Raw genomic sequence first — 15709 nt, forward strand, 5'->3', positions numbered from 1 at the left:
CTTGTAGATGGGATCCAAGACTGAACACCAAATTCATTCATGTTTCAGATATACCTTATAAACAGAGCCTTTTATACAATATTTTACATAATTTTGCACTTGATACGAACTGGAATTTCCCAGTTGTGGCATCATGTTGGTACTCAAAAGGTTTGGTATATGTCAGGTTAAGGATTTTCAGATTAGGGATGCTCAAACTATAACACATTCATACATGCATGTACACATACATAACCACAGCTCTTACTATGGAATCATAAATGATCACTGCTTTTGACCCTTTAATTCAATCAGTCCTATAAAAGAGTTTACCCTCCCCACTAATACCCTTTCCTACAACAGCTAAAACTGTTGGGATTTTTCCAAATGTATTTGGAAAGGTGTCATCACCAAATTAAAGCACATAATCCAGTCTCCCAAATGCCTAATTTTATTCCATGTTCATCAAGGGCCTAAACACAAGGTCAGGACATAAGAATCTAGCAGACATTTTAAATCCTACGCCTTGAATAACACAACTGTAAAGACAGAAAATCAATGGCCAACACCACATATACCTCAGTAAATGGTATGCATGCATATTCAAGTGCTAAAAATGCCATAAAGTATTAGGTATTTGGGGAACTCATAGGAAAATACCTCTCTTGAATGTCAGAGTAAAAAAGACCCCACATTTTAAAATAGTGAGCTTAAAGTGTAACTGTATCAAGCATCTGAAGAACAAATATATGTTTATAACTTTTAGGCAATATGTCTATAGAGAAACATGAAACATTAATACATGGATTGATTTTTATGGTCAATAAAATCATTAACTCAAAAATGCCTGCTCAAGTTAGACTCTCTCCCTTTCTCTCTCTGGTTACTTAAAGAAAAAACTTATTAGTTCCACCCTTTAACAAGCATTTCCATATTCTACCCACCAAGAATAATTTATATGTATTAATATAACATACATTAAATCCCAGAATCACTTATACGTAAATCATCTCATTCTCATTTCTAAGAAATTTGATATAAAGTAGCAGTATATTTAGGCTGACAAGACTTTTTGAAAATAAAATAGAAATAGAAGAGGTTTATTTCACCTTCACATGGTGTCTTTCTCATGCAGAGTTCAGATTTCCACATTTGTATCCCTTTAAAGGATTTGATATGCAGGAAAAGAAGAAAGGATGATGGTAAACATTTCGACTTAAAGATAGCTACAGACCACCATATGCCATACTGAACTGTGACCTAAAACTTACCTTTTACTGATGTGTTGGGTGGAGGGCCTTCCATTCGCAAGTTCCACGGAGGGTCCCCCTGATTAGCAAAGTCCCTCATTTTCAGATAGCTAATTGTCAGTCGAATGATGGACGCCTTGTCAAGCTGGCTGGTGATGGCTGCAGGAAGAGGCAACAACTTGGCCAATTCATAGAACTCAAAATTTTCCTTCCCCCGGCGGGAGCGAGCAGCATCTCGGGATTTCTCCTTTCTCAGTGCTTGTAAACTGAAATCAAAGTAGTGAGAAAGTATTGTTTAGAATAAGTGAATCTGTCATCAGAGGGAAACTGCTTTCCTTTATTTACTTTCTTCCTCAGGAAAAATCTACTTAAGAACTACTTAAAAATTCAAGGGTAAAATGAATTAGTTGTAGACAATGTGATTAAAATCATAAATTCCACCTCTGGCCTCTTGTCACACTTACTCCGATGAGTAAAAGTAGCCTTTTGCTTGTTAGGTTTATTTTTTCCCTTCTCATTGTTCATGCACTGAGATGTAGTCATTGTTTCTAAGACATAACATAAGGTTTATAGGTGAGGCTTGATGTTATCAGATATAAACAATTTTAAAATTGGGTTTGCATCCACATACCTATTCTCAAGCTAATGATTTGGTTCATTCAATTCTCATTACCATAGGATCTTAAACCATCAAAAGGAAACATTGTGAAAAATTTATTTCAATTATAATCTTGGGGAACAAAATGTAAACACAAACACAATTCACTTTGACAGAATCAACAAATATAATGTTGATGTTTCCAGCCCTCAGGAAGGATCACGACACCTTCAGTCAGACGAAGAAAACATCACATTGAAAATAAAGATTTCAATGCAACATTCAAAATGTGCTGATATTTGGTTGATAAGAGAACACTGCAATTCTTTATTAACGGACATGCATTAGTAAACAGATTTTCCAAGATACTAGAGAATACATGCCCCCAAAAGTCAAACTTTTGGATAATATAAATTTAATGTTGAAAGATAAATCCCTATCTGGGTTATTAAAATTTATAAACATTATAGACTTATTACTTCACAGAAGAGGCAACAGGTTGGATCCAGCATTTTTCTTTAACTATTCATGTGCATTTCTGTTTGAAGTGGGCTCATATTGCTGAGGGCAGAATCTTGCACAACTGAAGTTGTGTGTGAGCATCTGATGGGAGAATTCCACATTCTCTGAGTCACTCTGCTTTATGTCTGAATAGAAATGCATTCAGAATCAGACTCTGATGATAAGTTACTGGGTAATATTTACAGTACCAAGTTACTAATAATCATTTTAAATTATCCATGTCATTGAACTCTGAAGGCATTTTAAATCTTTGAATCTAGAATCTGATTTCCATCATAAAATAACAAAAGAGAAACAAGAAAGAAAGCAAGTCCAGAGGAGTAGATCAAAATGGATTCAACAGTATAGCTTCATTCTCTATGAATATAACATGGAGGGATGGGGTTGTGGGTTCAGTGGTAGAGTGTTTGCCTAGCATGTGTGAGTCACTAGATTTGAACCTCAGCACCACATAAAAATAAATAAATGTATTATGTCCATCAACAACTAAAATACATACACACACACACACACACACACACACACCATGGACAATAATATTACAGATTACATTAGAGCAACCCTGACATTGTTCACAGTGAAAACTGCATTCACTACAGATTCCAAATTATCTTACTGAATATCCGTGTCATTTAAGAAATGCCATAATACTCTGGTCAGATACTTGCTAGGTTACTATCCCAATCAGGGTATCATGTTCACTCTGTTAATGAAAGATTCCTTATTAGCTAACTATATATCTCAAAACTGGGCAAGTAAATGCTATCATTTTCAGAGTAACAGCAGTCTTAGGTGATAGCTTTGTTCCTTGATCCATCTCAGATAATCACCATATGCAGGAACATCACTAATTTACAAGGAAAAGATTTATTATGTCACTGATTTCTCAGTATCTTGTCTGTCTCTAATTGATTCTATTAATGTTCAATTTTGTCTTATTAAAAAAAAACTATGTAAGTAAAGTGAGAGAAGTCTTAGGATCTGATAGAGTGTAAGTATACCAGGATCGAGGTTAACATCTTAGAAGAATCTTAGGGCCTCCCTTTATATAATAAAATCAATTTATCTAACAACAGGTAAGTTGGCTGTGCCAGAGGAATTCTACTTTTTGACATGTTTTTTCCACTACTTGGACACAGGGGAAGATGCAGTGGTTTAAATTCAGTGCTTTGCTTTGTTGTGCATTCTTGTAATCAAATACTACTTTAGAAGGTGAGCTAAGCATACACTTTTGGGGTCCAGTAAGTGACTAGGGTGAAGCTCCAGAGTAGGGGTTGCAAACTCCAGGGCATTTAAGGCTAAGGCATGAAATGTCGATGAGTGAAGAGGACTGAAGGGGGCTGTGGGGAACTGGAGGACAACCACCCTGAAACAGGTACATCACACAGTTTCAACTGACCACTGCTTTGGGGAAGGCTTGCTTGGTGTTGCCAGGTTTCCAGTGTTGCAACCTCTAGAGGAGAAATTCTGAATTTTCATATGAGAATTTCCAGCTTTAGTACATCAGCTAATTAAAGATCTTAAAAATGATGTAAGCCCAAGAAATAGTCAAATATGGATCATGAAGTCATTTTACAATTGGGTGCCAATTTGGGAAGCCAATTTTGAAGGTAGTTTTCCATGGTTGTTCTGTGTGATTTTTCTTTATATGTGTCAACCAAATGTTCATAAATTGATTTATTATATAATTAATATTCCCAATATCCATACAAAGAATTTTTCTCTTCAACCCAAAGTGAGGATTAAAGAATTGCTCTGAAATTGATATTGATACATAGGCTGATTTGTAAACTAAGAAAAAATTAATCCATCTGGGGATCAGGAACATTAAGGGGAGGAGGGACAGATAAGAAAAGGTAGATGAATGGACACTAGGCTATAGTTATTTAGGAGTAAGGAGCTCTTGTGGGTATTGCACAGTAAGGTGACTACAGAAAACAATCAGTTACTGTATATTTCCAAAAGCTAGAAGAAGGGATTTTGAAAGTTTTCACCACAAAGAAATAATAAATATTTGAAGAAATAAGTGTGTTTAACCTAATTTCAATCTTAACCTGATTTAACATTATGCAATATATACAATCAATTTAACCTGATTTCAACATTATGCAATATATATACATATATTAAAAGTTACATGTCACCCCATTAATATGTCTTACTATGTACATCTTTCATGCTTTTTGACAATCAGTTAAAAATAAATTAAAATGTGATTTGATTAAAAAAGAGAAGAATTGATCCTCATGGGAAAGCAAAGCCCAAGATCACAGAGGTTGACCCAAAAGGCTCAAAAGGATAGATAGAAGGGAAACAGCTTTTCTATGTCCACTCAAGGAAGGAAAGTAAACAGATATTAATGGCTTCAGATGCCTCTGCCAAAGCATCATGTTTCAGTTACTTTTCTAAAATGGTCCTGAGCAGGACTTATTTCATGTACCTACAGTGCTACCTCCTTGTTCTCCTGTATTCTGTCTCCAATTTTTTTTCTGTAATATACACTATATCACCCTACTGGAATAATCTTCTTGGCCATAATCTTAATAATAAAAGTTTTCCATGACTCCTGCATCACATCATTATGCAGACACTGTAGTTTAAAAGACTTTCAGAATGATAGCACTGTGTCTGTAATAAGTAATAACTGGTTTGAGGGTAACAGCAATAAAATATAGTCAAAGGATTATAAAGGTGGTTGAGATGCTGGTATAATAGATGAAACTAAAGGCCTTAAGACAATAATACAGATTGTGGATTAATCTTTTGCTTGCTTTTATAAAGTTGAGCCTAGTTAGAAGCAATTTTCAAATTGAATTAAGGACTACATTAAAACCTAAAATAAACTTTGTATTTGTATATTTTGTTCCAGATTTTTTAAAAAGTGGTTGCATTTGTGGAGTACTAAAGAAAAAAATGAATTAGTTTTAGATGAGTAAATGTAATAAATAGTATTAATCCATTTAAAGTGATTAAACTTCGGATTGACAATTAGTTACTTCCTGAGCTTAAACTTCCCACTGCTCTAATGTTCTTCCATTCAAACCTTAGAGAGTAAAACAAAAAGACTCTCCATTAATCCTCAACAAAGATCATGAAAATATCAACTCTCTTTGATGGCTATATTTTCATTTTCAACAATAATTCTGACCAACAACAAAAGACAAAATCAAGAAATAATTTCAAAAAACACACACACATGTATATTTATATACACATATAGAATACATTTATACAATATAAATATGCAAATGTATGTCTATGCGTGTATATTCTCAGTAGATAGTAAATGGTTTCGGATTATCAACAGGGATCCATCATCCCAAACAAAAGTAACTAATCATCTAATATCTAGCATTTCCTCTTATAAAACATGGAATGTGGAAACAGTTTCTGGGTATAAATCCTGGTTCTATTACTTATTAATTACATAAAGTTGAGCAGTTATTTAACTTCTGCAGTCTCAGGTTTTTATTGTCAGTGAAATAAGATAATAATACTATCTATTTCATAGATTTTTTCTCAAAAATAAAAATGAGTTTTTTCGTAACATGTGTACAATGGTTCCAGGCACATAATAATACAAAATAAAAAATGATAAATGAAAACCTAAGCTCACTTTATACTGACAGTTCTATTCTTTGAATGTCCACAAGTCTCATTTATAATGTATATTCTTTTCTTATTAAAATGATTCCTATTCATTAGTTCTGACCTATCACATTGTGTACATAAGAAAAATAATACTCTTTTATTGCTTACTTATTTTTCCTCTTATTATTATTATTCCTATGGTTTATCCATTGTATATCACAAGTGTATTTAATGAGTTGTTTAAATACACACACATGTTTAATTAATGAAAGCTTAAAGGTTTATAAGTAAATTATTTTCTTACAAGATAATAAACAGCCATTTTTTTTAGTATCCTAAACTGAAAAAAATGGCACTAAATTACAGGAAAAGCAATTTTTCTTGAATAAGTAACTTTTTAAATTTTTCTACATTTCTATTGGTGCATTATGATTAGACATAATAACGGGATTTATTGCTACATATTTGTACATGCATACAATATAACAATATGATTTAGTCAATATAATTTCATAGTATTTTCCAAATTCTCCCTTTCTTTCTGCCCCTGGTCCCTGACCTCTACTTTACTGGTCTCCTTTCTATTTTCATGACATTCCTGCTCCCAACACTTTTTTAAAATTGTAACAAACATATAAACACTTAAAAGAATGGATTACTCAAAAAGATTGTACAAGCACTATAGAAGATTTTTAAATGGCAATGATAATTCTTACTTAGAAAGCATATACATACTCTTAGAAGGAAGGTGATTTCTCAAAATATCTTCCAAAGATCAGAAATCTGAAAGTTCTCTTAGAAGTCAGATAAAGCCCCAAATCCAGGACCATGGAGAGCTCACCCAAAACATCTACTGCTCTTGGAAGAATGGAAGTTAGATGATAACTGTCCTCCCTAGCTGCCATATTGGGGCCAAAGCCAAATTATGAAATTCTGCTTAAGCCCGAAACCAGCAAAATATGACAACAACCACAACAAAGTTAAAGAAAAGGAAGTGCCAATATCACAAAGCCTATATCCTAAAACTGACATGATTTGCAGCCTTCATGAATCTCTCACAGAACTAGATCAGGTGACAATCAATTCCATAATGGGGAAAACATATCCTTGGACTTGATTACTCATTAAATTAAAAGACGTTATTCTTTGTGGTTGATCAAATTTGACTTTGAAAAATTGATTTCTTTGGTTTCCCATTTCACAGATATGGTTGTATGTCATGGAAATAATACAGCTGAGCATCTCCAGAGGATAACAAAGAGTAATAATAACAGATAGTCACAGAGAAATAAGGAAGCCAACTTAACCAAATATTTCTTCCTCTCCAGTGATTTCTTCATAGCTATGTATTCGTCCATTTTTGTAATTCTTAATATTAATAGAACAGCTTTTTTCTATTGACATTATTGATATATCCATACTATCTGTCCATGAAAATCTGTCTCTATATCTCAGTTTGAATACCTTCATGTAAACTTTTAAGGATACAATATCTGGTATTTATAAAGGGACATGGCAGGTTTTGATTACCTAACTGTAGGGGAAAGGAGAGGTAGGGTCAAAACCACTTTAAATTTTACCTTTTTAAAGTACTTCTAAGGATCCACAAAGGCATATTTTTATGGATTTTCCTACTTGTTTTGCTTAGGAGAACCCAGCACTACAGACTTCTACTATTTATCAATTAATCTGGCATGCAGCCTCAAAGGAAGAAGGTCGACCTGTATTAAAAATGCAGCCATCAAAAATTCATCAAAGGCTTCAGCATTTTAACTCATGAACCTTTGAACACCTGCATACTTGTCAGATCTCTGGTCATAGTTAACAGTGAAATCTATAGTTACTCCAGTACCTACACTTGCCCGACATGAGCTGAATGAGGAGGCTTCCCAGGGAAAATATGCAATAAAGATTCTGTAAGCAATGCTTACTCTTCCTCCATTGCTTTTAGTGAAGCAGCCCTCCCTACATTGACATAACAGAGTTAAAAGTCAATCAAATCAAAGGAAAAAAAAAACTCTTTCAGGAGTATTTTTTTTTCCAGCATGATTGTAAATATAAGCTTTCTTACAAGGTAAAGTAATTGAGAAAAGCATAAACAACTATTACCTGGTAGAATTATGAACAACAAAGCTCCCAAATTGAAGTTGTTTAATGCTTTCTAAGAAAAGGTAATAAATTCAGAAATCTTCATTTAACATGTGAAGTAAGCTGGGCAGTATAGGCTGGAAGTTAAAACTGGAACCTTCAAGCTCAAGGTAAGAACTATGCTGCTTAACTAATGCACTGCTCATAGCTGTCATCATTAATTTATGTTAGCCTCTGTAAACATCAAGAGTATAATAGGCCAATTTCACAACTAAATATAGATGCACATTTTGCCCTTATATAAATGGCAGATTGCTGCTGTAGATCATCACTGCAGCAACACGTCAGTAAAGATGCACTGTTTGATGGTCTGATGCGCACACAATATATAAAACCAGTTGTAATGGTTGTTTGGAAGCAAAGTGTAACATAGCAGCAAAATTTCATTTGTTCCACAAACTCAGGATATATTAAGCTTGGCTGACAAAGACTGTTTGATGTGCTAAATCAGTTTGACCTTCATTCTTGCTTTATTTTTCTCATTTAACATGTGAAATGACCATCATTTTTCTACATGTAAGAAAATATGAAATTGATTGCTTAAAAAATGTGTCAAAAACATCTGCAACTGATAACATTTCAAAAAGTATCTAAACCAAGATGCATACTTACCATTTCTAAACTAAGATATATTCTGATTGAATAATCATGACCCATTTGACTTGTAGAAAATAGATCAAAAGAGTAATTAAAGCCATTCAACAGAATGCCTTCCCTCATCTTCAGAAAATGTCTTGTGTATGTTTGAACTTAATAATTAAATTAATTGGTTTTAGCCAATGAGCGTTTTTATTCTTAACACTTTAAATAAGAGGATTTAATTCCAGAATGAGTCATTAGAATAGTAATAAAGAAAGCTGAGAGGTCTGTGCAGCCCTTTTCAACCAATGTTCACCTTGATTCAAATAACCCTTGAATGAACCACAGCAAGACCAAACTATTCATTGTATGCTTTGGGGTCTGCCAAAAACCTCATGAATCAAAGTGTTTTGTTCTTCATTTTCCCCCAGAACTTTAAGCTATACAACTGGCAATTCCATAATAATGGAAAAAACTGCAGCTTTATCAAGTAATTTCTCTCCACCCAATAAATAGCACTTTACCTTGGAGCAACTTGTATATTTCACACCTTAAATTTCTATTTACCAAATCAGCTAATCACTTCACAATTGAACTCAGAACAAAAAAAAATTATCAATTAAAGTGGTTGAAACTCCTGCAAATTATCATTTAGGAATGAAGTAATTGCTTTCATCAGGGCAGAAAAGCCCGCCAGAACAGAAATGTCACTTTAGATTAGTGTTCTCACTCCTGAAGCTATGGATGACACAGCTGATATAAGACTAAATGCCAAGACCAATCAATTGCTTTTGTGGCTCTGCTCTGAGCTGCTGTAAAAGGGGCCATTTTCTAGGATCTACTCTTCATTATAGTAAATGCTATCTCCTTGGTAACATAATTCCATTTCTCATAAATTCTGTCTGAGAGCATTGTCCTAACAATGGATGTTTGTGGAAAAGAATGCTGTTGGTTTAATGCACAGAATTAAGTGTGAATGGCTGTCAAACTGCTATAGTTTACTAGTTCTTAAACATAAATTGAAGTCTTATACATTAAAAAGAATTCTTGGGGAGAAATGAATGTCCTGAACAAGGGGAAGATATTGTATTTGAAGGTTTTGTGCCACTGGTTTAGGATTTTGACTATTCCAGTATTTATCTGTCCTGTACATTAAATCAGCCGGCTCACACCAGAGGTGGGTGAACACTTCACTTACTTTCTCAGCAGTGTAGTTTGCAAATGTGAAACCTCAGAAGAAAATACGGACTCATTAGGCAACTGCATGAGATTTGTGAATAGCCACAACTGTGTTTAAAAAAAAAAAAAAGGGGGTTCTTTGAACTGGGCCCTTCCTGGAAAGCATCCAGATCTTAATTTGTATTGTTCATCCCCCTGAAGTTACAAGAATCTGGGTTGCAGGCTCCAATTAAAAGGAAATTGAAGAAGCTAATATAGTGAGAAAGCAGCAATTCCCTGCACTGCTCTCTTCAGGTCTGAAGTTTAGAAAGAGATTCAGGATCACGGGTCTTTGCCCGACATGGGATAAAGGCTTTCCCATCCTGGTGAGCACACATGTGTAACTTCCATTAACAGTAACAGGAGGCGTGAGCACACATTGAGAGGAAGTCTGCTGCTAAATATTTGAAAGGGGCAGAGCACCTCTGCTGAAAGGCAAAACGAGAGGGAATGGGGGGCACCCTTTGTGGCAGGACATTTTACTGACCATGCAAAAGGCACCTGCTGGAATTCCTAGCACCCCAAGGAATCACAGCATATTTTTCCTAACATCATTAGCCAGAAAGTACACACATTAATTTTGCTTTTGAAGAGTGTTCAGTAGTGTCAAAGAACAGCATGTAACTCAAAAATAAATGTTCACATGTTTGAATGCTTGCTGTATTTCAGCCAGGTTCTTGGTGTTTGAAACATCGTCTCATTTCATTCTTAGTTGCCATGCAGGATCCATCAGACACTAAAAAGCAGTTTTGTTTTAAGCCACTTTGTGGGGGAGGGGTTTGCTGTGGTTTGGATATGAAGTGTCCCTCAAAAGCTCCTGTGTTAATGCGGGAACACTCAGAGTTGAAATGATTAGGTTATCAGAGATGTGACCTAAACAGTCCATCCTAATCTGGATGGATTTGGGTGGTAAGTATGGGAGGCGGGACATGACTAGAGGAGGTGGATCACTGGGGGCATGCCCTGGAAGGGGTCATCTTCCCTGTAGCCTCTTCCCCTTCCTCTCTCTGCTCCTCAGGTTGCCTGGTGAGCTGCACTCCTCCACCATGTCCTTTGATCTTGATGCTCTGCCTCACCTTGGGACCACAGTGATGGAAATGGCTGACCATGGACTGATCTATGAGACAACGAGCAAAAATAAAGTTTTCCTCCTCTAAGTTGTTCTCGCCAGGTATTTTGGTGACAGTGACGAAGAGCTGACTAACACAGCTCTTTTATACCTTCCACTTCCATCTCTGAAAATTGAGTGTTCTCATTTCAGGGTGGACTTTAGTAGGACAGCTCTAGACAAACCAGGACAATTGATCTCCTCCACATTCATGCATACGATTTCCTCTCTCTCAGAAGAAAATCAAACACAGAGAAGGAAAGTAACTTAACTAAGCCAAGGATGTTTGGATAAGAAATGGGAACCTGAATAAGGTAACTCAAAATTAAGTTCCTATCCCCAGTAAACTACTTTGCCTCTACAGGAATAAAGTTCTTATGATTCCCCTTTTCCCTATTAAAAAGACAACTAAGTCACTGATAAAAATTTGTTTCATTTATAATGACCCATATAAGTTTCATAATAATTGTCACAAAAACGTAATTCCTCAATGAGATATCCAATAAACTCCCTCTTTTTCAGGCTTGTAAGCATATTCCAATTTGGAGTAGATAGATTTGCTGTAAATTGCTCTAAGTCCCAGACTAAATTGCTTTGGAATTCAAATTCCAATTACCTTTTCTAGAGGGAAAGTGCATTTATTTTCTTTTAATTTTCTTTAAGTATGATTGCAAATACTTTTAAAAGTACAACTAAGTGGAAAAAAGCTTTTGAAAACCTTGAAGCTTGGCCAGGTATTGTGGCATACTCTATAATCCTAGCAGCTCAGGAGGCTGAGGCAGGAGGATCACAAGTTCAAAGCTAGCCTCAGCAAAAATGAGGTACTAAGCAACTCAGTGAGACCCTGTCTCTAAATAAGATACAAAAAAAAAAGCACAAAAAAAGGGCTAAGGTTAATGAGAAGTCTAGGGACTTCTCATTAAAAATAAAAGTTATGGTCATGTGACAACTGTAGACATAGCACCTGATTTTTTTGGACATCAAGGAGCACATCATTAGAGTTCAACTGTCTACATTCCTTCATGAAACAGAGCTGCATAACACAGACACCAATTCTTTAAACACTACAACTGAGAGTGCAAGTCTACCAACCCTGAGATCATATGCACCACCTCTCACTTGTCTGGCTTTTTTAAGACATATTTTTACTTCACTTCTCGTCCAGATTCCAAAAGCTCAGTGTATGTTTGCCAGGATTGTTACAATTTCTAGGGAATATGTTGGCAAATACATATCTGAAGGCTTATAGATTTGTCTCCTTCTAAGCCTGACTTCTTGAAAATTATAAGAAAAAAATAACCAAGTATGTGAACAAATATATTTCTAAAGAATATTCACTGTATCTTTGATAAATAAACTTTAGGAATAAATCATGGAGTATTTTCAAGATACTAAACATAGAAATGGAAAAAAGCTTCAATGGCTTGGTAAAGAGTTGATAAAAAGCATTTATAAAGCAGCAAGTTTAAGGGATCGCATGACTATAGTTACATACCTACAGTTATATAGACAGATACAGAAAAAATCTATTTACATAATAGGATGATAAATGTCAGTAAAATTTTAATGAATAAACAAATATATAAAACAAGGATAAAAAAAATAGCCAAATTGGAATGAATTTCAACAAACCAAAATATGAAGTTTGCTTATTTCTACATGGTTAAAGCATTCCTTTTGTGTCTGGAGTAGAGATTAACTATGTGATAAACTTTTTTAAAAAGTAAATTGTATATCAAACCATGTTCAATAACATGTATCTTTTTAATACACAAATTACTTTTTAAAAAAATTAAAATATAATGTACTGGAGTAAAATTGAGCCTGCAAAGTGCCTTCATTGCTGAAAGATACTTTTTTTTCCAATAAATGGTTAATCAGTGCTACCAATGTCTTTCTGCCACTAGTTCTTGAAATATTACAGCATGAAAAATATTTGGAGAAAATGTTTAGCTTGATCACACCTCTAAAAGAGACCTGCAATTAAAAGAGCTGGGAGAGGGCTTCACCCCTTCGGAAGTTTTCCCCCAAGGGTCTCAACCAGAAAACTGAGTCTTGTAGCATGCAGCCAGTGTTCCTATGTTCTTTTGTGGCCCCTCGAAATCCCAAAGCACTGCGTTGCCCAGAATACAATTTGCCAGCAGCCATTTGGAGATGGCATGTGCTTCCATTCAGTGGTTGACTGTTTTCCTGTGTCACTACCCTCTGACAACCCAATGGCAGCTGCAGAGTCTCACTCAGGAAAAAACATTAGCAAATAAACACACAAAGTATTGCCTAGAACAGGGTTCCTGAAGCACAATTTTAGATCTTGACTCAACTCTAGATTAAAAACCTACATCAATGGATGATATCTTAAGGTCAGTACTAAGCATTATAGTGCTTATCCAATGATCATAATCAGAATAATTCGTTGTTTTTTAATTGATTACTGCACTTGTCACTTCTAATAGGTTCAGACTCTTGGTAAGGTGATACCATGGTATTAAAGTGTATGTATGCAGCAGCTTAGATGTTTTTATGTGCCATGAATTATGATTTAAGATTTAATTTAAAGAGACATGATGCCTCACTTAGGTACTTTAAAAGTGAGACAATGCAGGAAATGCCTGCTTGCTCCTAGGTTTCTATCACTCACCCAGGAACCTGTTCCTCCACGGATCCCACACTCTTTTGAAAAACTTTGATAGATGTTTAGTTTAGTCCTCTCATAAACATATGACTTTGAGGAACTAGAAATAAGTTATTCTGAGCCAAATCTATTTACATAATAGGATGATAAATGTCAGTAAAATTTTAATGAATAAACAAATATATAAAACAAGGATAAAATAATTAGGCATGTTTTCTTGTTTATGAGCTTGCAAGTTGCTCATGGAAAAGCAAAAACTGTATCATAATATAAGTATATGAAAAACTGAAAGTTTCAGTTATCAATTGAAATTCAACACCAAATTTTGATTCTGAACTTATAATTACCAAAACTTCAATAGTAACACATAAACTATTGAACGAGTGTTCTCAGGTGTAGGAAAGCACATGATGATTTGTAAGATAATGTCAAGGGACTGCCGAACTGAAATGGTGCAATGAAAGTTAGCAGTTTTCTCAATGGGCCCCCATCACAAAGTCAAATAATTAGTTGAAATAAGTAAAATGTATACAATGTAATCAAGCACTTGTCTCCTGACATAATAGCTCAACAGGACCCTCTACCCGAATGGATATCCTGTTGTATTTTACAGACACTTTACATGAACCCTTCTTTAAATCTACCTGCTATCTCTGCTGTCTCTGTATTTTATGTAGATTTGTTTGGGCTTAGGAATGCTTTAGAAAATATTTCCCCAGAAGATCCCCTTTTGAGTTATCAGCAGATAAAAATCATTTAGACCTTAGTTTTATTCTTCTGAAAATACAGTGTTTCTCAAAAGCCTCATTATAATGACAGTATGAAGATCAATGAGTCACCAAGAGCAACAGGCAACTTTACCAAGTTCCTATGGCTGGGGACCTGAGTCATTCTTTAAACATACCCACCAACACACCTTCCAGTACACACACACAAGCAGTTGTTACAGGATTGTATTTCATATACAGCTGATTCTAACTAGATTTTTCCAACTACTCAAAACTTTCAAAATCCTCAGAGATAGTATTTGAGCTTAGATAAAATTGGTGTTTTACTAAGTTGATGGTCCTTCAAATGCTTTCTTTCCTTTCCCATCACTTTTTTTTTTTTCTATTCAATGTACCTTTCAGAGACTCAGTCATTTGGATTGGTCATACTTCTTTTCATAAAATTCATGGGTGCAAGATGATTGGCATAGTTTGTTTGGTTTTAGTTTTATGACTAATTGTTAGTCCAGAGTAAATTAATTGATGGTAAGCTTCACAAACCCAAATACCTGAAGAATCCAAGGAAATTATAAGAAAGCAGAGAAATCCTGACAGTAGAGGGCACTAGACCTCACCTCTGAGCAGTAATGGGAATGGTGGGGACTGAGGAAAACTGCAAAGCACCTACCCAGCCAACAGCAGGTATTCACTATTCACTAGCACACATTTGTTCCTAGATGAGAATGTGTAAGTTGTCAGGTCATCCTTTTAAAGAAAAGTCAAAATCTAGAATTTTAAAATGAATCATCTTCCAGGTATATTTTTGTTTGTTGTTTGTGTAAGTATTGCCATCTTACTTTAAGAATGAAACTCTTTGCAGGCCACAGTGGGTCTTGTTTGGTCTAAGGCAGTTAGAAACCTGTGATTTAATGCCATTAATAGCCTTTCCTGAAGAGAAAATTTAATGATTGGCACATAATGGTATGGGTTATGAAGATATTTAGCAAAGACAGGGGACAGTGACAGAGTGGGGTAGAGGCATACAATGAAGGAAAATAAGGAAACCTGAAGTTTGACTAGAAGGAAGGATACAGTGATTACTGACAGTGTTCCTCTAAGTGGTAGAATTTCTGCTTTTACTCTTCTTGGGTTTATAAATTGACTATAATAAAGAAAAAAATAGATCAAGTTAATATTCCATGGAATTTAGCCTATTGGTAAAAATATCTCTGCAAGTTGAAAATACTCATCTATGTAATACATCTACATAGATGAATACAGGTTTAAGCCACACATATGAACACAACTGAGAGTTCAATCAGCTCACTATGGTGGCATCATGTAAAGAATCTTCCATTTAAAATTAAAGTAGCTCCT

The 15709-nt window shown here is 34.9% G+C and overlaps 1 protein-coding gene across 12 annotated transcripts in view; it reads right to left on the minus strand.

The window, feature by feature from the left end:
- Window positions 1-15709, minus strand: part of Npas3 (neuronal PAS domain protein 3) — an 851762-nt gene that overhangs the window by 588872 nt on the left and 247181 nt on the right. For 6 of the 12 annotated variants that reach the window (XM_058573646.1, XM_058573652.1, XM_058573651.1 and 3 more), the window contains 2 exons: window positions 1251-1495; window positions 1089-1139 (listed from right to left, as the gene is read on the minus strand). In XM_058573646.1, the coding sequence (XP_058429629.1) occupies window positions 1089-1139; window positions 1251-1495 (296 nt within the window). The remainder of the gene's footprint in view (window positions 1-1088; window positions 1140-1250; window positions 1496-15709) is intronic. The other 6 variants (XM_058573655.1, XM_058573656.1, XM_058573650.1 and 3 more) reach the window with 1 other exon arrangement.

The sequence above is a fragment of the Marmota monax genome, unplaced genomic scaffold (genome assembly GCF_021218885.2).
Source record: "Marmota monax isolate L192 unplaced genomic scaffold, Marmota_monax_Labrador192_F-V1.1 WCK01_AAM20220418_F8-fsc00222, whole genome shotgun sequence".
NCBI lineage: Eukaryota > Metazoa > Chordata > Mammalia > Rodentia > Sciuridae > Marmota > Marmota monax.